At 47.4% G+C, this 23,037-nt stretch overlaps 1 protein-coding gene across 7 annotated transcripts in view; it reads right to left on the bottom strand.

Moving 5' to 3' along the window:
• Nucleotides 1-23,037, bottom strand: part of PAX5 (paired box 5) — a 183,229-nt gene that overhangs the window by 102,900 nt on the left and 57,292 nt on the right. For all 7 annotated transcript variants that reach the window (XM_070480253.1, XM_070480249.1, XM_070480254.1 and 4 more), the window contains one exon: nt 12,360-12,535. In XM_070480253.1, coding sequence (XP_070336354.1) covers nt 12,360-12,535 — 176 coding nt within the window. The remainder of the gene's footprint in view (nt 1-12,359; nt 12,536-23,037) is intronic.

The following is a 23,037-nucleotide window of genomic DNA, read 5'->3' as shown; positions in this document are numbered from 1 at the left end:
CTGCTAATTTTTTGTCCATTTGATCTATCCATTAATAAGAGGGGTATGGTAAAGTCTCCAGAAAATATTATGGGATTTTTCCCTTTGTTCATCGATAATTTTTGCTTTATATGTTTTGAGATTCTGTTGCTTAGAATATACAGGTTCAGGATTGTTATATTTTCCTGTGAATTTTCTTATCATTGAGTAATGGTCCTCTTTGTCTTTAAGGATACACTGGGCTTTAATTTCATCTGAGAGGGATAGTACTCTATCATATTTTATTTAGTTTTCCTATCTCCTTACTTGCAGCCTTCCAGTACCATTTTGTTTTAGGTTATTCCTATAAGCAGCATATTTCTGAGTTTTAGTTATTTTTCATATCCTCTGTATTATCCAGCAAATTCAGTCTATTTATATTTATTGGGACTGCTCAAACGTTTTTATTTCTTTCTACCATCTACTGTCTAATTTTGCATTTTTAATGGTCTGAGCTGCTTCTTTGCTTTTTCCTTCCTCTCCCGTTTTCTCTTGGACTCACTGACACTTTATTTTTTTTATCTCCTTGCCTCCTCTGGTTTGGAAGTTATACATTCCATTGTTATGCCTTTAATGATGACCTTTAATTTGCTTACCTGCATCCCTGACATAATCAGATTCACAGTTTATCAATGTATTTGTCCTCCAGCTGAGTAATACAAGGGTCTTAGAATTTTCAACTCAGGGCAGCCCACTCCCAGCCTTATATATTATTATTTTCTCTTTTCACTTTGTTTTTAAATCCCCCAAACCAGCCATTATGTTTATTGCTGTTTAGTCACTAAGTTGTGACCGACTCTTTTGCAACCCCAAGGACCACAGCCTGCCAGGCTCTTCTGTCCATGGGATTTTGCAGGTAAGAATACTGGAGTGGGCTGCCATTTCCTTCTCCAGGGGGTCTTCCCGACACAGGGATTGAACCCGTGTTCTCTGCATTAGCAGGTATTTTCTTTACCACTGAGCCACCAGGGAAGCTGATGCTTACAGTCAATAGTTATTTAAATAATCCTTTGCATATCAATTATTTGATTATCATTGCTTCTTAATTGGGACTTAAATCTTATTCCTTCTTTCTGTATTTCATATCCTTCTCATAGGCAATATATATTAATAGTTGGGTCTTGTGAGCTTTTTTTAATGCACTGTGACAGTTCCTTTCTTTTAATGGGTATTCTTAGACCATTAATATTGAAAGAAATTATTGATATAATTGGATTGATATCTACCATGTTTTTAATTGTTTTCTATTTATTGAACTTGTTTTTTATTTCTTTTTTCCCTGCTTTTCTTCTTCCTTTTCTGGGTTTAATTAAATATGTCATATGAGTCCATTTTATCTGCTTAGCACTACTGAACTATATACTTAAATATGGTTAAGAGGGTAATGTTTGTATTATGTATTTTTATCACAATTTAAAAAACACTTTTAAGTCAAAAAGACAGTTTTGGTCATCGCCCTAGAATTTTCAATATATATTTACAACTAATCTAAATTAACCTTCAAATAACATTGTACTTCTTAAATTGTAGTACAAGTCCCTTCCAAGAGAGTATTCCCAATTCCCCTCTTTCCCCCTTGTGACCTGTCATTCATTTCACTCATCAGTATGTTATAATCATGTGGATACATTGTTACATTTTTGCTTTAAACAATTTCCTTTTAGATCAGTTAAAGCTAAGAAAAATCAAAGAATTTTTATCTTCATTTATTCCTTCTCTGACACCCTCTTTTTTTTTTTCTTTGCAGATTTGAGTTTCTGACCTATATTATTTTCTTTCTCTCTAAAGAATTAATTTTTTAATATTTCTTGCAAGACAGGTCTGCTGGTCATGAATTCACTCCATTTTTGTTTGACAGAAAATCTTCATTTTTCCTTCATTTTGGGGGGACATTCTCCCAATGTACAGAGTTCTAGGTTGGTAGGTTTTTCGTTTCAGTGCTTAAAATATTTCACTCCACTCTCTTCCTGTTTGCATGGTTTCTGACATGAAATCCACTGTGATTCTTTTCCTTGTTCCTCTTTAAGTAAGGTGGTTTCTGTCCCTCTGGCTTCTTTCAAGGATTTTCTTCATCTTATGTTTTCTGATGTCTGAATATGATATGTGCAGATTTAGACATTGTGGTATTTTCATCTACTGCTTGACATTTTCTGAATTTCCCACATCTGTGGTTTGATTATCTGACATTAATTTTGGAAAATTCTTCGCCATTACTACTTCTCCTCATTTTCCCTTCATTTTGGGGGTACAATTTTAGGTTGGTGAGTTCAGATGGTAAAGAATTCACCTGCAATGCAGGAGACCCAGGTTCAACCCTCAGTTGGGAAGATGCCCTGGAGAAGGGAATGGCTACCCACTCCAGTACTCTTGCCTGGAGAATTCCATGGGCAGAGGAGCCTGGCAGGTTACAGTCCATGGGGTTGCAAAAGTCAGACACGACTGAGCGACTAACACTTCAAATCCTTCTTCATTCTCTCTTCTCCCTCTGGTATTCCAATTTTGCATACGTTATTCCTCTCAAAAATTGTCCCAAAATTCTTGGATCACCTTCTAATTTTTGGTTTGTGCCTTTGCTCCTCCATTCTTTTTCTTTTACATTCAGTTTGAGAAGTTTCTATTGACACATCTTCAAGTTTACTGACACCTTACTTGACTATGTCCGATCTATGGATGTACCCATCAAAGGTCTTCTTTATTTTTGTCACTGTATTTTTAAAAATTTTTCTAGCATTTCTTTTCAATTGTTTCTTAGAGTTTCCACCTCTCTGTTTAGATTGCCAACATATTCTTTCATGCTGTATCCTTTTTCCAGTAAATTCCTTAACATATCAATCATAGTTATTTTAAATTCCCTTTCTAGGGACTTTCCTGGGGGCCCAGGGGTTAAGAATCCGCCTTGCAATGCAGGGTATGTGGGTTTAACCCCTGGTTGGGGAACTAAGATCCCACAAGCCACAAAATAATTAAGCACACTCTCCACAACTACTGAGCCCGCATGCCTCAACAAAGATCCTGCGTGATGCGATTAAGACCTGAAGCAACCAAATAAATACTTTTTTTTATCCCTATCTAATGATTCTAAAACCTGTGTCATCTGTCAAATTCTAAACTCTAATGGCTGAGTCTGCTTCTGATGCTTACTTTATCTCTTCAGTCTGTGTTTTGTTTTGTTTTTTTTTCCTTGCCTAACTTTTGTTGAAAGCTGGACACGATAGTATTGAGTACAGAAACTGAGGTAAACAGGCCTTTAGCGTGAGGTTTTCTGTTAATCTGGTAGATCTCAGCTGTAACTCTCTGTATTATCTTTCCAAATTTTGCAGTAGCTGCTTGCCCTGCAACCTTAATGCTCTGATGGGTCGAAAACAGTCATGGCCATTCAGTTTGCTCAGCTTTATTTCTTGTTGCAAACATGGGAGCGGTGACCCCCAGGCTCTTCATATATCAGAGCCCAAACCAGAAGTCTCTCATATCCTTGTTACTGAAGTGCATTGTTTAGCCATTCACCAAGAGTGTATTAGTGGTAAACTCTCTTTTTGTCTGAAAATGTTTTCCTTCACTATTAAATGATCATTTATCTGAAGATAGGTCAATTGCTATTATCTCTTAACATTTGAAGATATTTTCTATTGCCATCTGACTTCAGCTGGTGCTTTACAAAGTGTCATCACTCCCATATTTGCAACAAGAAAGAGCAACCTGAAAGACGATTCTCAACCCATCAGAGAATGTAGGTTGCATCTACTGCTGTTACCCTATGCCACACAGCACGGTCAATGTCACTAACATGGCACATCTGAAAAATTTCTTGGATGAATGAATGAATAAATGAATGAAAGAACAACCCTGCAAGCCACAGGCAGCTCTTTGACAATTCACTTGTAATCTTTAAACCCCACATACACAGAATTTGCCTGTCATCTAAAAGAGCGGAACAGACAGGAAGAAAAAACTGTAAACAAGTCAAAATAAAAATAAGAGATGAATTCCCAATTTGTTTTATCTCTCACAGAATGTTAGAGCTAGAATGGATCTCAAGGATGACCCAGTCTAATCTCCCACCCCAAAGGCAGAAATCATGACCCAGAGAGACATGACTGATCTAAGAGCAGGCCACCATGAAAGCCCAAAGTCTTCCCAGCCTCAGACCTTTGTGCTGGCTGTTCCCTCTGCCTGAGACACTGTTCCTACCACCCTTCCCCAACTTGAGCTCAAGGGTGCCATTCTCAGATAGACATTCCTGACCTCCCATCTCAGTGAGGTCCCACTCTTTCCTCTCAGCACACCCTTATCTGTCTGTTCTCCATGCTCATCACACTCTGTAACTATTGGTAATGGTACACTGCTTTTGCTGGCATAATTATTTTGTTAAAATCTGTTTCTCCGTTGCTATTGGTAAATTCTGGGGACCACATCTGTCTTTGTGGCTGCTGTGTCCCCAGCACTTAGCACAGTCCTTGGCACAGAGCAGGTACTCCATAAATATTTGCTGAATGAAATCAATCAAGCATTCAGGAGATGTCTACACTTGCGGAGGTCAGGGGGATGACTCCAGGAGACAGTCTACACCCACAAAAAGCAGAGATTGGAGAATGTGGCTTCTTACCAGCTACATCATTTGGGGCATGTTACTTAATTGTTCATCTGCCAGATGAAGATTATGCTGCATATACTGTCTCATAGTTGACGTGAGCAAGAGAGCTGTGGGAGAGGTTGTTGGGATTTTTTAGTGAGCAATTCCTTTATCTTCAATTGTGCCTCACACTCTGTCAGACCCGCTGCAGGTGGTGGCTCCTCTGGGCAGGACACAGGTCTGTTTAATCCTTCCCTCCCCTGCCTACCTCCTCGGGGTCTGGCCCTGAACCTCTGGACAGAGGATGCCGGGCACTTTGCGCGGGCGGTGAGGACAGCAGCAGCCCCTGTTGTCTAGACTCCCGGAACCCCAGCCCTGTTCTACGCACTGGAAGAGCTAGGCTCCCCGCTGGCCTCCCAAGACCTTGCAGCCTCCAGTCCTTTGCGGTTCTGAGTCACAGCCCCCGGGACTCAGGCCTCTCTGCCTGCCCGAGTGAGAACCCTGAGGGTCCTCAGTGTCCCTGCCACGCCGCAACATCAAAGGTCTCCTTCTGTTGCCTCTCCTGTCCCTTCCATCAGACCGTCTCACTCTTCTTCCTTCCATCAGACCGTCTCACTCTTCTTACGCTAGAATCATTCTTTCAAGTTGGACGGACCCTGACTTTTAACTGATCAAGTCCTCAGTGGATTCTTAAACTTCTGATACAGCGTATGATTCTCCTTATATGCCTCCAGTGACGGGACACTCACTACTTCACAAGGAGGCCCACTCCACTATGAGGAAGCTTGGGCTATTAGAAAGTTCCCGTAGCCTGTCTCCTTCCCTGCTCACACCCCTAAGTCTTCCCTTCTTCAGACCAAACAGTTCCAATTTCTCCAGTCATCCCTTCGAGGAAAGGCTTTCTCTTTTAAAGATCAATTCATTTATTTTAATTGGAGGTCAATTACTTTACAATATTGTGGTGGTTTCTGCCATACACTGACATGAATCAGGACACGTGTCCCCAATCCCGAAGCCCCTCCCACCTCCCTCCCCATCCCATCCCTCTGGGTTGTCCCAGTGCACCGGTTTTGAGTGCCCTGTTTCATGCATCGAACTTGGATTGGTGATCTATTTCACATATGGTCATATACATGTTTCAATGCTATTCTCTCAAATCATCCCACCCTCACCTTCTCCCACAGAGTTCAAAAGTCTGTTCTTTACATCTGTATCTCTTGCTCTCTTGCATACAGGGTTGTCATTACCATCTTTCTAAAATCCATATATATGTGTTCATATACTATATTTGTGTTTTTCTTTCTGACTTACTTCACTCTGTATAACAGGCTCCAGTTTCATCCACCTCATTAGAACTGACTCAAATGCGTTCTTTTTTACAGCTGGGTGATATTCCATTGTGTACATGTACCATAACTTCCTCATCCATTCATTTGCCGATAGACGTCTAGGTTGCTTCCATGTCCTAGCTATTGTAAACAGTGCTTCAGTGAACACTGGGGTACACGTGTCTCTTTCAATTCTGGTTTGAGGAAAGACTTTCAGCCTCCTCTTCTGAATAAACTCTATTCTGTCTGCAGTGGAGGAGCCTGGCCCTGAGCACAGCTAGTTCAGAGCAGAGGGTACAGTCGCTGCCCCGACTCCGGCTCAGACCTCCAGAGACCATGTTGGTTCGCCGGCAGCCCCAGCACTTCCTGATTCCTACAGAGCTCCCAAGGTGAGTAGATTGGACCCCCAGGCTGTGTCTCAAGGACACTGCCTGCCTGCAAGAGTCCATGGTCAGCCTGATTGTGTTTAACTGTGGGGAGTCCAGTGGCTACCAGTGTGAACTCCGGGCCTGGCTTCCAACTTGGCTCCACACTTACTGAGTCCCTGTGGCTAAGTCACTGAATTGATCTCACCAAGCCTCAGCCATCCTGTTTGCACAATGGGGATAACAGGAGTTTTGTGACTTTTTAAGGGATGGGGCTGGTAGAGTTCTTCTCAGAATAGAGCCAGATCCCTGGTAAGCAATGAATACAACAATTATTAACAGTAATGACTAGAACCCGGTGTATTCATGAGCTCAAACAAGAGGCAAGACAGCCTGGACTAAGTGGGTCAGCGAAGGGCTCCCAGGGCAGGCAGGACTGCTGCTGGGCCTGGACAGCATAGATTTAGAAACAGACTGAGTGTTCCATCCAGGGAAACTGTGAGCAGGAGTCTGGAGGATAACAGCATCAAGAAAGAATAATAACTGCAGTCCCTGCCTCACTCCAAGCTCAGAGCCATCCCTGGGGTTCCCGCGCTTGGGCACGCATTCACACGCACACACACACACACACACCAGCCATGGTCCATGGCCCCCTCGCACAGGAGGAGCCCACCCCACGTGAGCATGAGGGGTCAGGCCCGGCTCAGAGCATCGTGTGGGGAAGCAGAGGACCGCGGGGACGGTGAAGGGCCGGGATGAAGACAGGAAGCTGGGATTTAGATTTTGAGCGGTGGGAAACCACAAGGGCTACTACGTGAGGATGCGCTTCAGGAAGAGAAAGCCAGCAGGGCAGCAGGAACCGCGCAAGAGGCAGGAGCCCCACGGAAGTTTGCTTCCAGGAGCGCCCACCAGCCCAGGCCTCAGACTCCGGGCTCTCCGGGACACAATGCCTCCGGAGCAGAGCCAGCCCTTCGGGGTTCAGGGCCACCCCGCTGCTGCAGCCCTGATGTATCTGACTTTCTTTCGCTCAGCCCATATTCCAAACACAGCCTGGCCCGCAGGTCCCTGCCGTGCCTCCACCCTCCACGCCTTCATCCGTGCTGCTCCCGCCTAGAACGCCCTCTGCAACCAACTCTACCTTTCCACCGAGCTGCATTCTGCCCACCCCTCAAGGCACCGCATGAAGGACACCTCCTCCAGGAAGCCCTTCCCCATTCTTAGCCTGGCACACCTGTCTCCGCTCCCCACTTCCCTCCCTGCCCGCTCTCCCCCCAGAATTCTCTGAAGAACGAAAACATGTGTGCAACCTCATCCTTTCCTCACAGTCCCCAGCTCTCTACCTGACTTAGCAAGAGTTCAAACCCTCTCTGATGACCCAGCTCAACCGTGCTCAGAAACATAAAACCAACCCCTTCCCAGGAAGAGGATGCCCACAGAAGCTGGCAGCACTCAGCCCCAGGCCCACCAGCCTGGAGAAAGGCCGCTGAGCAGGGGCAAAGCAGCTGATGGGGGCAGGAGGCATTCCTGGTGGCTTCCCTGTTAGCAAGGGACAGGACTTCTCCCGGTTTAACCCCCTGTGACCTTTGAACTTCCTGGGAGGTCAGCAGCACGTCCCCCTTCCCCAGCTGTCTTCCTGTCTCTGGCCCGATGGGAGGGAGGGCCCTGGGCCCGTTCCATTTTGCGCCCGTATTGATCTGTTGGCAGCAATGGGCTGGATAATTAGCCAGGAATTAGGGTTTCTATTACAGCCAGGAGGCTGCTCCAGCTGATTTATCACCTGAATAATTTACTGTGATTGAAAGGAAATTAAAATGAACTCCATTTGACAACTGTGAGCTTTTATGGGCTTTAGTGAAGGCTCAAAAGCCAGATTAATAGCCTAGTGTTGGTTAATAGTCTGCCGAGAGTAAATACGGCAGGCTGTGCTCAGGGGGTGGCCTTCCTGCCGTGGCCGGAGGAGGGACCAGCTCCCGCCAGCCAGCAGCGTGGCACCCATGACAGCGTCAACGTGAGTTTTACTGAAACACATTCCACTGTTTGAAACACACACACACACACACACACACATACCACTCACCCGCGTTTCTTTTTTTTTTCTCTTCTCCTCCAAGGTGATTTTTACTCACTCCACATGGAGGAAAAACAGAATTGCTTTTTCAATAACCATTTTGAAAAGGAAGTGTTTCATTGTCCTAGGTGTGTGTATACATTAACCCATTCTACCCAGGACAAGGTCTTACTAAGTTCCTGTATAAAAGGAAGAAGCATGGATGCTTGGATGCTTCCACCCAGGACAGATCTTGGCAGGAAGAGCAGCCAGGTGAAGGACCCCAGCCCGGCCCTGAGGAAGTATGCTCTTTCCATGGCAGTTGAAGGCAGGGGGATTAAGGAGGATTTGACCACCCAAGCCTCTAGCAAGACTCTGAGGGTTCTAAGAATGACCAGCGGACTCTGGCTGCAAAAGGCCAGTTCTGAAAACCAGCCAATCAGAAAACTGCCTCCTAGAACTGTTTGGGGGCACGGAGGCCCATATATCTGTCTTGTCCAAGGTAGACAAAAGATCTTGAGGTCAGAGTCCGGGTCTGCAGCCTTGACAAATCCCAGAAGCCTGAAAACAGGGTGAACGGTCTGAAAAAAAATGTTCCAGTCTATAAAATGGGCTCACAAATCTTGCCTGGCCTGTGTAGCAGGCATTTGCGTGCAGAGTCTGATGCGAGGATGGATGTGAAAGATCTTTGGAAACTGCATAGACAGGGAAGATCACTGCCAGTACTGCTGGGCTGTGCTGGGCTGATGTCAAAACCACACTCCCTACTGTCCCAGATACAGACTCTGAGGCCTGGAGTAAAAGTGACTTGCCCAGCTGGACAGAGGCTGGACTCAAGTCAGACACTCCCAGCTCTAAGGCCAGTAAATGTGCATCCTCCCCCGCAAGCTGCCACTAGACCCAGGAGACCAGATCAGTTCACACTTGGAAGAGGGGCCGGCCCTGGTGGCCAGAGCTCTGGGCCCCCTCCTGACCCACTGGGGCTCCCGAGGCCAGGCTGCCAGCGGGTGTGAGAAACTTGTACCCTTGACGCGCGTCCCTTCCTAGCCTGTGGCCCCGTGCTCGGCCAACATTTATCCCAAGTGACTGGGAGTGCGGAGCAAGGGTGCGTCATTCATAGTCCAGTGCCTGGGTGCGTACCTGCAGCCCCGTGGTCTCACCTACTATCTCTCCTCATTACGGCCCATTACAGGAAGGTGAAGCAGATTAACCAGAACGCACTGAGCCAGTCATTACCCCGCAGGCGGGCCCTGCCTTGGAGCCCACACAATCAGAGTCAGGCCTGCAGAGTGTCCGTGCCGTTCTGAAGGACACTGAAAGGCCAGACTGCTAAGAACAGGGTTCCTTCTCCAAGGCCCATCTCTACACAGGCCTACTGACCTGTCCCCCAACGTCACTTCCTCCATAACATCCTTCCTCCCCGTGCTCCCTGCGGAGGCACTGTCTCTGTTCATCAGGGTACACAGAACTTTCTCCCTCGCCATACAGGTTCTGAATCCACATCACATTGCCCCTGTGAGGCTGGGGGCTGAGCTGAGGCCTGATTCATCCCGTCCTCCTGCCTCTGGGGGCCCAGCACTGTGCCAGGGTCACAGCTACCATGTAAGATACATGCGGGATAAATGAGCAAATGAGCATCTGAGCAAGTGAGTACATGGATACGTGGGTGGACTCCTCCAAAGCATAAAGCCCTATAGTCTGCCTGTGCTTCTGGGCATTTCAAGCTGAATGAACTAGGATTAGACTCTGTGTTTGCATGAGGATCACATGAAACACAGAGGGAAACATGATCCCTGACACCTAAAATCTGAATCAAGTAAATAAGAGCTTAGTAGAAATGCCAGAGGATTCGTGCAGAGGTCAGACAAACCCTATCCTTTCTGGGGGCCTCTAAGAAATGAGGAGATGATAGCTTCTTTTGAGAGCCCTACTGGCTCTAAAATTATGTAATATTGTCAAAGGTTACAAGATAACTTTTCTCCCAGATTCTGGAGGGAAAGGTAGGCTCATCCAAGGAAGGTTCCAAGTTGAGTCCCTCTGCTCTCTCCCTAGGGGGTCAGATGGAATGTGGCTTCGGGCATCTCTCTGAAGGGCTCCGAGCAGTGGGACAGGCTGCCTGTGATGGAAACAGACACTTCTCCCTAGAGCCCAGGACCTAGAGTGTGTGAGACTAGCTCTGACCTGCACCCATGACTGTGTGATTCCTGGAGGAGGGGTCACTCCACTGCAGAAGAAAGACGGAAATGCTGGGCACCGTCTAGGAGACCAGGCTCGGCTACCCAGCATCTCCTCCTTCCCTCCCCCAGTCCCTTCCCTGAAGCCCAGCCACACTTCCTTTCCTTCCTCACTCCTGCCACACTCCCTCTGGCCTCAGGGTCTTTGTACTCTTCCCTCTGCCAGTCTATTCTCCTGACCACATGCCTTTAGGGCTCAGCAGAAGCCACTGTGGCCTCCAGGCTGGATCAGCACCTGCTTTATGCTTTTAGAGAACCTCAGACATCTCCTCAGTGCCTAGCACATCTGTCATCCATGACCCTTTGAGTAATCCTTCTTTATTGTGATTCTTCCACACATCAGTAGTCTCCCTGAGGGCAGGTCTAAGCCTGTCTTGTTCACTCATGTACCGAGTGACTGGCTCAGTGCCTTGCATATAATAAACACTCATCAGTGTTTGTTAAGTGAATACATAACTTGTTGGGTGAGTAAGTCAGTGAATGAAAGTCGCTCGGTCATGTTTGACTCTTTGCAACCCCATGGCCAGGCTCCTCTGTCCACGGAATTCTCCTGGCAAGAATACTGGAGTGGGTATTCATTCTCTCCTCCAGGGAAACTTCTCCACCCTGGGATTGAACTCAGGTCTCCTGCACTTGCAGGCAGGTTCTTTACCATTTGAACCACCAAGGAAGCCCAGACTTGGGTGACCTTAGGCCAAGCCTCTTTGTCTCACTAGGCCCCAGTTTCCCCATCTGAAAACAAATAGCTAGATGTGAGTGTCCTCCTAGCAACCACACAAAGGCAGCCAGACTGTCACAGGATGGTGGTCCCTGGGGCCTCGCTCACTCCTCCCCGTCCAAGGCCCCCTCCGGCACCTCCTCTCTCCATGGCAGCCTGTCCTGCAGCCTACACTGTTTTGGGTGACTCTTTGGGAAAACTTCAGAAGCCATCCTCTCATTAGCCTGCAGAAGCTCAGCAGGTTAGTCTTCACCACCAGGACCAGCCAGCAAGTGCTGGGGAAGTCACTGCTCTCAGGCCCCTGCATCTCACCCAGATGGGAGCTCTCAGCACGCAGGAATCAAGTCCGAGCCGCCTGTGCCTGTGAGGTCTCCAGCCCAGGGCTTGTCACATGCGGGGCACTAGGAAACAGTTTCCTGAATCAAATCTGGTACTTAGGGGGAAACTTATCGAGGTCCTGAGAGCCTCTCCCTGGGCAGAGCCTTTCTGGTCCCTCCCTTCTCTGTAGTCACAGGCAGGGACTGCTTCTCAGCCCAGGATAGAGCAGAAGGCTGCGAGCAAGGGATCATCCTGCTTTTTTCCCTCTCTTGCAAATGACCCAGCTGTGAATCTGTCCAGTGAGACACTTCTTCATCTCCAGACCCTTGGATTCAATTCTAAAAGCATGACAGGGCAACATGACGAGAGGGCTGACAGTGGGGGACACGCCAGGGCCATCATCACCTGGTTTATGGCCATACGGTGCTCACACATCTCCACCTGCATCCTGACAGACAGGATAATGACCCAAGACTACCTCAAGCGGCTCAGGACATCATTACACCACCCTGTGTGCAGAGCCCCGGGTAAGCACAGCCAGACACGGAACGCCCCCCGCCGGGCCCGAGAGACCAGGCACCAGGGCCAGCAATCGCGAGAGCCCCAGGCGCGTCCTCTAGACCTTGGAGGCCGCCACTGGCCAGGTGTGGCTCTGAGTAACAGCCGGCACTCTCACGCACACCCTGCCGGATGCCTTCGGGTACATCAGCCAGGCCTGCCTGCGGGTGGCGGGTGGCGGAGGCGGCGAGTCGGGGTCATACCTGCTCAGGCTTGATGGGCTCTGCGGTGGTGAAGATGTCCGGGTAGTGCTGCCTCTCAAACACGCGGTCCAGCACCTCCAGCTGCTGTTGCGTGAACAGGTCTCCCCGCATCTGCTTCCGGAGGAAATCTCGGCCTGGCAGTGAGTGGCCGTTCGGCACAGGAGACTCCTGAATACCTTGGGTGAGCATGAGAGAGGAGGGGTGAGTGCGGGCGCCGCAAGCTGCTGGGCAAGACAGGCCAGGCCCTGGATTGGGAAGCGGGTCTGGGAGACACACAAGCCCACCCCCTTCCCTGGTGAGAGAGGACACAGGGGCGCAGGTGGGGAGGGGTCCTTTGCCAAGGTCGCCCAACTGGTTAGGCCAGAGCCAGCTTCCCACAGCCACACGCCAGGCCCTGCGCGAAGCATGTATCACTGCAGTTAATCCTCACAATGAAACCAATGCAGATGGCATTATTTCCCCCATTTTGCAGATGAGAAAATTGAGACCTAGAAAAGTAGACTGATTTGCCTGAGGATTGAAACTCAGGTTGACTCAGAGGCTTAACCACCAGGCACCACCGCCTCTCCTGCAGTGAAGGTCCCCTTGGATCAGTTCTGCCCCAGAGCTGAGGCCCTTACCTGGGACGTTTGCCATCACATCATGTGACCAGCCAATAAAACACAGGGTTAGGAAGGCTGTAGGGAAACACATGCTTTCATACAGGTCTGATGGGAGTCTACTCATCACACACCCCTGGAGGACAAGTTGATAAAATCTATCAAGATCTCATGGGGCTCTCGTGACAGGAACACTGGAGTGCTCTGCCATTCCGTCCTCCAGTGGCCCACACTTTGTCAGAACACTCCACTATGACCCATCCTGACCCATCCTGACCCATCCTGACCCATCCTGGGCCTGGCACGGCACGGCTCATAGCTTCACTGAGTTACACAAGCCCCTTCACCACAAGGCTGTGAGACGGTTAGGTAGCATCACCAACTCAACAGACAGGAATCTGAGCAAACTCCAGGAAACGGTGAAGGACAGGGAAGCCTGGCATGCTGCAGTCCATCGGGTCGCAAAGAGTCAGACACAACCCAGTGACTAAACAACAAAATCAGGATCACAAATGCAAGTTCTCTTGGATAGAGCAATTGCACCTCTGGGAGTTTATTTTACAGTTAAACTTACACCTACAGGAAGTGATACATGTACAAAGTACTAGTAGCAAAAGACAGGAAACAACCCAAAGATTGTTTTAGGAACTGGTTAAATAAGTTACGGTCTGCTCACACAGTAGAACTCTGTGCAGCAGCAAAAAGGAAAGAAGACTTCCTCTGTGAAGTGATCCAGAAAGATTTTCAAGACACAGTGTTAAATGAAAAATACATAAATAAGATTCATCACAGCACACAATCTTTCATGTAAAAAAGGAAGAAAATAAGACTTCACATGCACTGTGTGTGTGTGTGTGTGTGTGTGTGTGTGTGTGTGTGTATGGCTGTGTGTGTGTATATCTATTTATATAGTTAACTTTAACTTATATGCAGAATACATCATGCGAAATGCCGAGCTGCATGAAGCACAAACTAGAATCAAGATTGCCAGGAGAAATATCAATAACCTCAGATACACAGATGTCACCACCCATATGGTAGAAAGTGAAGAACTAAAGAGCCTCTTGAGGAAAATGAAAGAGAAGAGTGAAAAAGCTGGCTTAAAACCCAAAATTCAGAAAACTAAGATCATGGCATCCGGTTCCATCACTTCAAGGCAAATAGATGGAGAAACAATGGAAACAGTGACAGAATTTATTTTCTTGGGCTCCAAAATCACTGCAGATGGTGACCGCAGCCATGAAATTAAAAGATGCTTGCTCCTTGGAAGAAAAGTTATGACCAACCTAGAGGGCATATTTAAAAGCAGAGACATTACTTTGCCAACAAAGGTCTGTCTAGTCAAAGCTATGGTTTTTCCAGTAGTCACATGTGGATGTGAGAGTTGGACTATAAAGAAAGCTGAGCACTGAAGAATTGATGCTTTTGAACTGTGGTGTTGGAGAAGACTCTTGAGAGTCCCCTGGACTGCAAGGAGATCCAACCAGTCCATCCTAAAGGAAATCAGTCCTGAATACTCATCGGAAGGACTGATGCTAAAGCTGAAACTCCAATACTTTGGCCACCTCATGTGAAGAGCTGACTCATTTGAAAAGACGCTGATGCTGGGAAAGATTGAAGGCAGGAGAAGGGGACGACAGAGGATGAGATGGTTGGATGGCATCACTGACTCGATGGACATGAGTTTGAGCAAGTTCTGAGAGTTGGTGATAGACAGGGGAGCCTAACGTGCTGCAGTCGATGGGGTCACAAAGAGTAGGACACAGCTGAGTGACTGGACTGAACTGATAAATATATATACGTGTGGGTGTGTGTTTTTCGTGGTGCCTTCCAGAGCCACACGGAGGCAACGTGAGAAATATTTAGAGTGGTACCCATTTAGGGAGGTAGAAACTAAATGGATGGAGGCAAAGGGGAAGGAGACTTTTCACAGCATGACTGTTTTGTTTGCTTTGTTACAGAACTTTAAATGTATTGCCTATTCAGAAATGTAAATTACAAAGAAAGTACAGGATTAAATCTTCTATGGGTTCTGTTTTGTTAGCTCTTCACACTATCACAGTCCCTGGTGGTGATGCCTACATTTCAAAGAAAATACTACAAACTATCAATTAAAAATTAAATGGGTTGAAACATATTTTGTGAGCTTTGGGTCTGAACCATTCAAAACAAGAGAAAAGGTGGGTGAAAGAGTCCAGTGGGGAATGGCCTCCGGGGCCATCATTCCCCAAGGCCCTCTGGAACCAAGTTGCTCGTTCAGGGCCACCCAGAAACACTGCTGGTAGCCAGGCCCAGAGGAGAGGCCTCTGCTTTTGCCATTGGGAAGCCCGAGGGGGAACCAGCGTATGTCAGATCTCTCCCTGGCAGGTGCCCTTACAGAAGGCCACCCCCAATCCCCCTTCCACCCCTGCCTCACCAGCCTGCTGCTGCCCTAAACTTCATTCATCAGGTCAAAGCCCCACCCATGTAAGAAGGAAGCCACACCAAGGAGCTTGAAGCAGTGGGATACTGTGTCCCTGAGATACTGCCCAAAGCTGGTGTTTCCCCAGATGTCTTACTGGGGGCAACTACAATACAGGCTCTGACATTTGAACAAAGACACCAGCTTTGGGTGTTGACAGGAGTGCTGGCCTTTCAGAGTCCCCTGTGTAAGCAGAGAGCTCAGAGTGCCCCAGCAACCTCTACTGGAAAGGTCTTCAGAGGCGGCATCCTGAGAAAATGGATCCCTGGTCAGTTCTGGCCCAAGAGGATACCTAAGCTGGGCTACAGACTGAATGACCAGACACCCCAACATGAGGGCTCCTTAGCGGGATCTGACGCATGTCTTCCAGTCTGGAGCCCGAGGCCCTCCTCTGGAAGCCTGTGACACTAGCCTTCCATGAGACAGGTCCTGCTTCTGCCCATGGGACATCAACCTCGGAGCCCCCTCTTCCATCATGGCCTACCCCGTGGGATTATCCCACAAGGGCACCAAGATGAGCGGTATGTGGGAGCTCACGGCTCAGACGCTGTCTGCCCAGCAGTGTTTTCCACCGGCTGGCATTCACCAAGGGGCCCTTGTGTGCACAAGTGTACACGCACGCACACGCACACACACACGGGGGAAGAAGGCTCAGCTGGCCTCTCCTCAGCTGCTGCTCTGCCGAGTCGCCCTGACCCCAGGCACTCTCGCCAAAGCATGACCTTGGCCTGAGTTCCCCAGTGCTCCCACTGAGGAGTCTCTTCCCATCAGAGTAACTGCGTCCACCTTTAGGAGACTTCTGTCCACCAACTCCACATAAACTCACTAGCCCCTGTCCTCCCTGCCAGGCTCCAAACTCCTAATAAGGGCTCCTTCCTGTCTGCAGGCTCCTGGCCACTCCTGCCAAGGCCCCACCCTGCTGAGCCCCACTGGACGGTGTCCACCTCTTCCCTCCCCATCGGCTGCCCCACCAGACATGCCCCCACCTCGGCCTCCGGAGGAGGTCAGTCCCTGGCAGCCAGGCTGTCCTCCTGTCCACTCGCACGGGCTTCACAGGCTGGGCTCCGCGCACAGCTCGGAGCTCCAGGAAGCCAGAGCTTCGCCTCCACTGAGGAAGCTCAGAGAGGGTGGCTCAGCGGAGGGCTCCAGTGGGCAAGGTCACTGTGTGGTCACCAAGCAGGGCCTGGCACAGAGCTAAGGCCCAGGACACATGCCAAAACAAGCACACACGCTCAGGGTCCTTGGAAGCCCAGAGCCCAGGACACCGCCCATTCTGCAGCACAGGCAGCCTCACCGAGTCTTCCAGAAAGAAGGCCCACCACGTCCTGCTCTGGCCTTCTGAAAGTCAGCCACAGCGCCATGGGCTGAGCCTGAGAGAGGGTGCAAACTGTCCTGGTGACCCAGACATAGAGCTGAGGACTGTGAGCTGGGAAGAGCCAGCCCCAGTCACTCACCCCAGCACTGCCTCTGCTTTCTCTCTCCTGGCCACCCCTGCCACGAGCTGGGCATGTCAGGCGGGAGGGAGGTGAAGTCTACCTGCCATTTGGCACAGATGCCAAAGGTCTATTATTTCCTTCAGAAGGCCTGGGGCCCTCCTAAACAACCAATCATTTATTCATTCATTTAACAGACACCGATACAGAGTTTACTCTGCACCAGGTGATAGCCTCCCAAAGGGAGTCATGCTTGAAGTGGAAGCAGCGGACAAAAGGTCAGCGAGAGCAAAGGTGCAGGGAGGGTGCAACAGGCAGAGGAGGAGATGAAGGGGACACGGAGCTGGGGTGAGGAGGCCCCAGGAGACTCCGGACAGGAGGCAGGGCTTGGGTCACAGAGGCCACAGGAGCCACAGGGGTGATCAGAGGAGGAGGAGTGGGGTGGGGAGCCGCGGAAAGGAGCTGGGGACACAATCGCCCTTCACATTTCTCACTCCCAGAGCCTGAATTGCTAGTTCCTTTAGCGCAGGCTGTGCTTTCTAAGCCCTGCTCCCAAAGTGTGGAAAGACTCAGTTCAGTTCAGTCTCTCAGTTGTGTCCAACTCTTTGTGACCTCATGGACTGCAGCACACCAGGCTTCCCTGTCCATCACCAACTTCAGGAGCTTGTTTAAACTCATGTCCATCGAGTCAGTTGATGCCACCCAACCATCTCATCCTCTGTCCATCCCTTCTCCTCCTGCCTTCAATGTTTCTCAGCATCAAGGTCTTTTCCACTCAGAACTGAATGAGTCATTCTTCAAATCAGGTGGCCAAAGTATTGGAGCTTCAGCTTCAGCATCAGTCCTTCCAATGAATATTCAGGACTGATTTCCTTTAGGATGGACTGGTTTGATCTCCTTGCAGTCCAAGGGACTCTCAAGAGTCTTCTCCAACACCACAGTTTAAAAGCATCAATTCCCTACGGTCACCTTATCTTCGACAAAGGAGGCAAGGATATACAATGGAAAAAAGACAACATCTTTAACAAGTGGTGCTGAGAAAACTGGTCAACCACTTGTAAAAGAATGAAACTAGAACACTTTCTAACACCATACACAAAAATAAACTCAAAATGGATTAAAGATCTAAATGTCAGACCAGAAACCATAAAACTCCTAGAGGAGAACATAGGCAAAACACTCTCCGACATAAATCACAGCAAGGTCCTCTATGATCCACCTCCCAGAATATTAGAAATAAAAGCAAAAATAAACAAATGGGACCTAATGAAACTTAAAAGCTTTTGCACAACAAAGGAAACTATAAGCAAGGTGAAAAGAAAGCCTTCAGAATGGGAGAAAATAATAGTAAATGAAGAAACAGACAAAGGATTAATCTCAAAAATATACAGGCAACTCCTGCAGCTCAAGTCCAGAAAAATAAATGACCCAATCAAAAAATGGGCCAAAGATCTAAACAGACATTCCTCCAAAGAAGACATACAGATGGCTAACAAACACATGAAAAGATGCTCAACATCACTCATTATCAGAGAAATGCAAATCAAAACCACAATGAGGTACCATTACACACCAGTCAGAATGGCTGCTATCCAAAAGTCCACAAGCAATAAGTGCTGGAGAGGGTGTGGAGAAAAGGGAACCCTCTTACACTGTTGGTGGGAATGCAAACTAGTAGAGCCACTATGGAGAACAGTGTGGAGATTCCTTAAAAAACTGGAAACAGAACTGCCATATGACCCAGCAATCCCACTTGTGGGCATACACACCGAGGAAACCAGATCTGAAAGAGACACGGGCACCCCAATGTTCATCGCAGCACTGTTTATAATAGCCAGGACATGGAAGCAACCTAGATGCCCATCAGCAGACGAATGGATAAGGAAGCTGTGATACATATACACCATGGAATATTACTCAACCATTAAAAAGAATTCCTTTGAATCAGTTCTGAAATGGGTGAAACTGGAGCCCATTATATAGAGTGAAGTAAGCCAGAAAGATAAAGACCAATACAGTATACTAACGCATAGATATGGAATTTAAAAAGATGGTAACAATAACCCTATATGCCAAACAGAAAAAGAGACACGGATGTACAGAACAGACTTTTAGACCCTGTGGGAGAAGGCGAGGGTGGGATGTTCTGAGAGAATAGCATTGAAACAAGTATACTATCAAGGGTGAAACAGATCACCAGCCCAGGTTGGATGCATGAGACAAGTGCTCAGGGCTGGTGCACTGGGAAGACCCAGAGGGATGGGGTGGGGAGGGAGGTGGGAGGGGGGATCGGGATGGGGAATACATGTAACTCCATGGCTGATTCATATCAATGTATGGCAAAAACCACTACAATATTGTAAAGTAATTAGCCTCCAACTAATAAAAATAAATGGGGGAAAAAATAAATAAAATGCAAAAAAAAAAAAAAAAGATTAAAAAAAAAGCATCAATTCTTCAGCGCTCAGCTTTCTTTATAGTCCAACTCTCACATCCATACATGACTACTGGAAAAACCATAGCTTTGACTAGATGGACCTTTGTCAGCAAAGTAATGTCTCTGCTTTTTAACACACTGTCTAGGTTGGTCATAGCTTTTCTTCCAAGGAGCAAGTGTCTTTTAATTTCATGGCTGCAATCACCATCTGTGGTGATTTTGGAGCCCAAGAAAATAAAATCTGTCACTGTTTCCACTGTTTCCCCATCTGTTTGCCATGAAGTGATGGGACCAGATGCCACAATCTTTGTTTTCTGAATGTTGAGCTTTAAGCCAACTTTTTCACTCTCTTCTTTCACTTTCATCAAGAGGCTCTTTAGTTCTTCTTCACTTTCTGCCATATGGGTGGTGTCATCTGCATATCTGAGGTTATTGATATTTCTCCCGGCAATCTTGATTCCAGCTTGTGCTTCATCCAGCCCAGCATTTCTCATGATGTACTCTGCATATAAGTTAAATAAACAGGGACAACATACAGCCTTGATGTACTCCTTTCCCAATTGGAACCAGTCAGTTGTTCAATGTCCTGTTCTAACTGTTGCTTCTTGACCTGCATACAGATTTCTCAGGAGGCAGGTCAGACGGTATTCTCATCTCTTGAAGAATATTCCACAGTCTGTGGTGATCCACAGAGTCAAAGGCTTTGGCATAATCAATAAAGCAGAAGTAGATGTTTTTCTGGAACTCTCTTGCTTTTTTGATGATCCAATGGATGTTGGCAATTTGATCTCTGGTTCCTCTGCCTTTTCTAAATCCAGCTTGAACATCTGGAAGTTTACGGTTGACATACTGTTGAAGCCTAGCTTGGAGAATTTTGAGCATTACTTTGCTGGTGTGTGAAATGAGTTCAAACGTGTGGTAGTTTCAACATTCTTTAGCATTGCTTTTCTTTGGGATTGGAATGAAAACTGACCTTTTCCAGTCCTGTGGCCACTGCTGAGTTTCCCAGATTGCTGGCATACTGAGTGCAGCACTTTCACAGCATCATCTTTCAGGATTTGAAATAGTTCAACTAGAATTCCATCACCTCCACTAGCTTTGTTTGTAGTGATGCTTCCTAAAGTTCACTTGACTTCCCATTCCAGGATGTCTGGCTCTAGGTGAGTGATCACACCATCGTGGTTATCTAGTTCATGAAGATCTTTTTTGTACAGTTCTTCTGTGTATTCTTGCCACCTCTTCTTAATATCTTCTGCTTCTGTTAGGTCCATGCCATTTCTGTCCTTTATTGAGCCCATCTTTGCACGAAACTTTCCCTTGGTATCTCTAATTTTCTTGAAGAGATCTCTATAGTTTTTCCCATTCTATTGTTTTCCTCTATTTCTTTGCACTGACCACTGAGGAAGGCCTCCTTGTCTCTCCTTGCAATTCTTTGGATTAGAATCATCTGCATTCAAATGAGTATATCTCTCCTTTTCTCCTTTGCCTTTAGCTTCTCTTCTTTTCTCAGGTATTTGTAAGGCCTCTTCAGACAACCATTTTACCTTTTTGCATTTCTTTGTCTTGGGGATGGTCTTGATCACTGTCTCCTATACAGTGTCACGAACCTCCATCCGTCCTCCTTGACTAGGAGCTGGCAAGATGAATTTTGCATGTGTGCTCATTTGGAGGTGATATGTGGATTCAGCCTGTCAGCCCCAGGTGATGCACTGAGCCCATACTGCAGGTAAGTCACTTCTCCTGGCATGTGCCCCGTTGCCAGGATAAGCACTAACCATGTGCACGCATGCCACCTCCTCCAGCATGCTTCCTTCGTCCCCAAGTCGCTTCTCCATCTCACCACTCTCTCCCTTATCTTAGCGGTCAAGCCCCCTAGGCTCTTCACTGTGACACAGCACTATTAGCCTTCTTGGGGAGAAACACCACAGTTAACTTACCTCTGTCTTCTCCAAAGAGAACATTTGCAGAATAAACGAACAAATTAGTAACACTACCTCCACTCTGCAGATCTGGTCTGCAAATGTCACATTCCATCTGACCTCATTCATTCATTCATTTGTTCATCCTTGCCTCAATCAACCTAAGAGAGCAGGAGCTGGGCTAATGCAGGGCAAACAGTGATGAGCAAAAGCTGGTCCTGCCCTGTCCTTGTGGAGTTATGCCCAGGGGAAGAGGCAAATGTTAACTGAAAAATAATCAGAACAGTGAAGGTGAAAGTGTCAACCATGACAAATACTCTGACAAAGAGACTCGTGGTTCTCAGGGGCCAGGGACATGGCGGACTCATCTCTGGGTACCACAAACAGAGGATGAGCACGAACCAAACAGACTATATGCACAGAGACAGCTACAAAAGTGAACGCCAGAAAAACCACCTACACAAGGACTGGTCTGAATCTCCAGTTCTCCAATGGACACTTCTATAGCATTTCCCATCCACAAAGATGCTGTCTGACTTCACTGGAGAATGTGGTCTTGGAGACAGGCTCCAGAAGCACTCAGACCCATTTTATTCCAGGGAGGAAAAGCTGAATTTGCAATGTGAATGGTATGCTTAAATATATGGATAGACATGGGAAAAAGTACAAAGGTATACAGGGGGCACGGTATCTTTAAATCTTTTTTTCTACTCCAAATCAAATAATATGTAATAGACCCAGTGCTGGGCTTAGTCAACCATGGCTCGTCGAATTAACATTCTGGAAGCTAGCTTCAGGGGAGCAAGGGGCAGGAAGCTGTGTCTCGGGGAGCAAAGAAATGCTGGCTTTAAATTTCAGGTTAAACCAATGTTATTCACAACCCGGCTTTGAAGCTAAAAGCTTTACACAATCGGGTCTGGTCACGCAAAGAGGGAGGAAGCAAAAGAGCCTCAGATTCCCATCTGTCAAGAGAAAGCTGTCTCTTGTGTGTCTTAAAAGATCATAAACCCATTGCGTTTTCTTGAGAGCACCGCAGATTCAAGGGTTTTGCATTTTTTCTTGGAGGGTCCTGGTTTGTTTCTTTAAAAATCATCTTGTACTTTACATCCACAGATGCTCCCTGGGAGAAAAGAAATAAAATAAAAAACAAACAGGAATCTCCCTAACTCCTCTGGCATCATGGCCTTTGGGATACAGCCCCAGCCGGAAGCCCGGGAGCCCAGGAAAGGAGGCTGGAGCTACTGAGTCAGTCGCTGGCCATTCTCTGAGCCCCATCTCCCTGCAGAGCCCAGCCCAAGTCAGAGCTCCGACACAGCCTCCTTTATCCTCCGCATGGCAGGGCAGTGGAAGGGCCCAGTGAGAGAAGGGCTGGGAGCCAACACGCGTGGGTTCTAGCCCCGACTCTGCCCTTACTTGCTGGGTGGGCCCAGACAAGTTCCTCTCCCTCTCTGGGCCTTAGGTGCCCCACCAATTAACTAAGGAGGCTGTCAGTCATTTCTAACCACTTCCTTTTTTTTTTTTAACCACTTTCTTCTTTAAAATCCATGTAGATTTTGTCTACTAAATAGCATTAAATGAGCATTCGTCTATTTTTACATTTTGGTTGTGTTTTCCATTTTGGTTGTTTGTGAAGTCTTTGTAAGGGAGTAATCTACAACCCAATATTCATTCCACCCCTAAATGATGGCCAAATGTACACAAGGGATTTTCTCTTTGCTAATATTTGGTTTAGGGATGGACATGTGGGTGGGGGAGGGCTTCCAAGAGGAAGTCAGAGACAGGAGAAATCTTTGTTTTCCCACCGAGCTACATTTTTCTGAAATTGTGAA

Source organism: Odocoileus virginianus, chromosome 18, assembly GCF_023699985.2.
Source record: "Odocoileus virginianus isolate 20LAN1187 ecotype Illinois chromosome 18, Ovbor_1.2, whole genome shotgun sequence".
In the NCBI taxonomy this organism is placed as follows: domain Eukaryota; kingdom Metazoa; phylum Chordata; class Mammalia; order Artiodactyla; family Cervidae; genus Odocoileus; species Odocoileus virginianus.
This window is presented reverse-complemented; position numbering and strand designations above follow the sequence as displayed.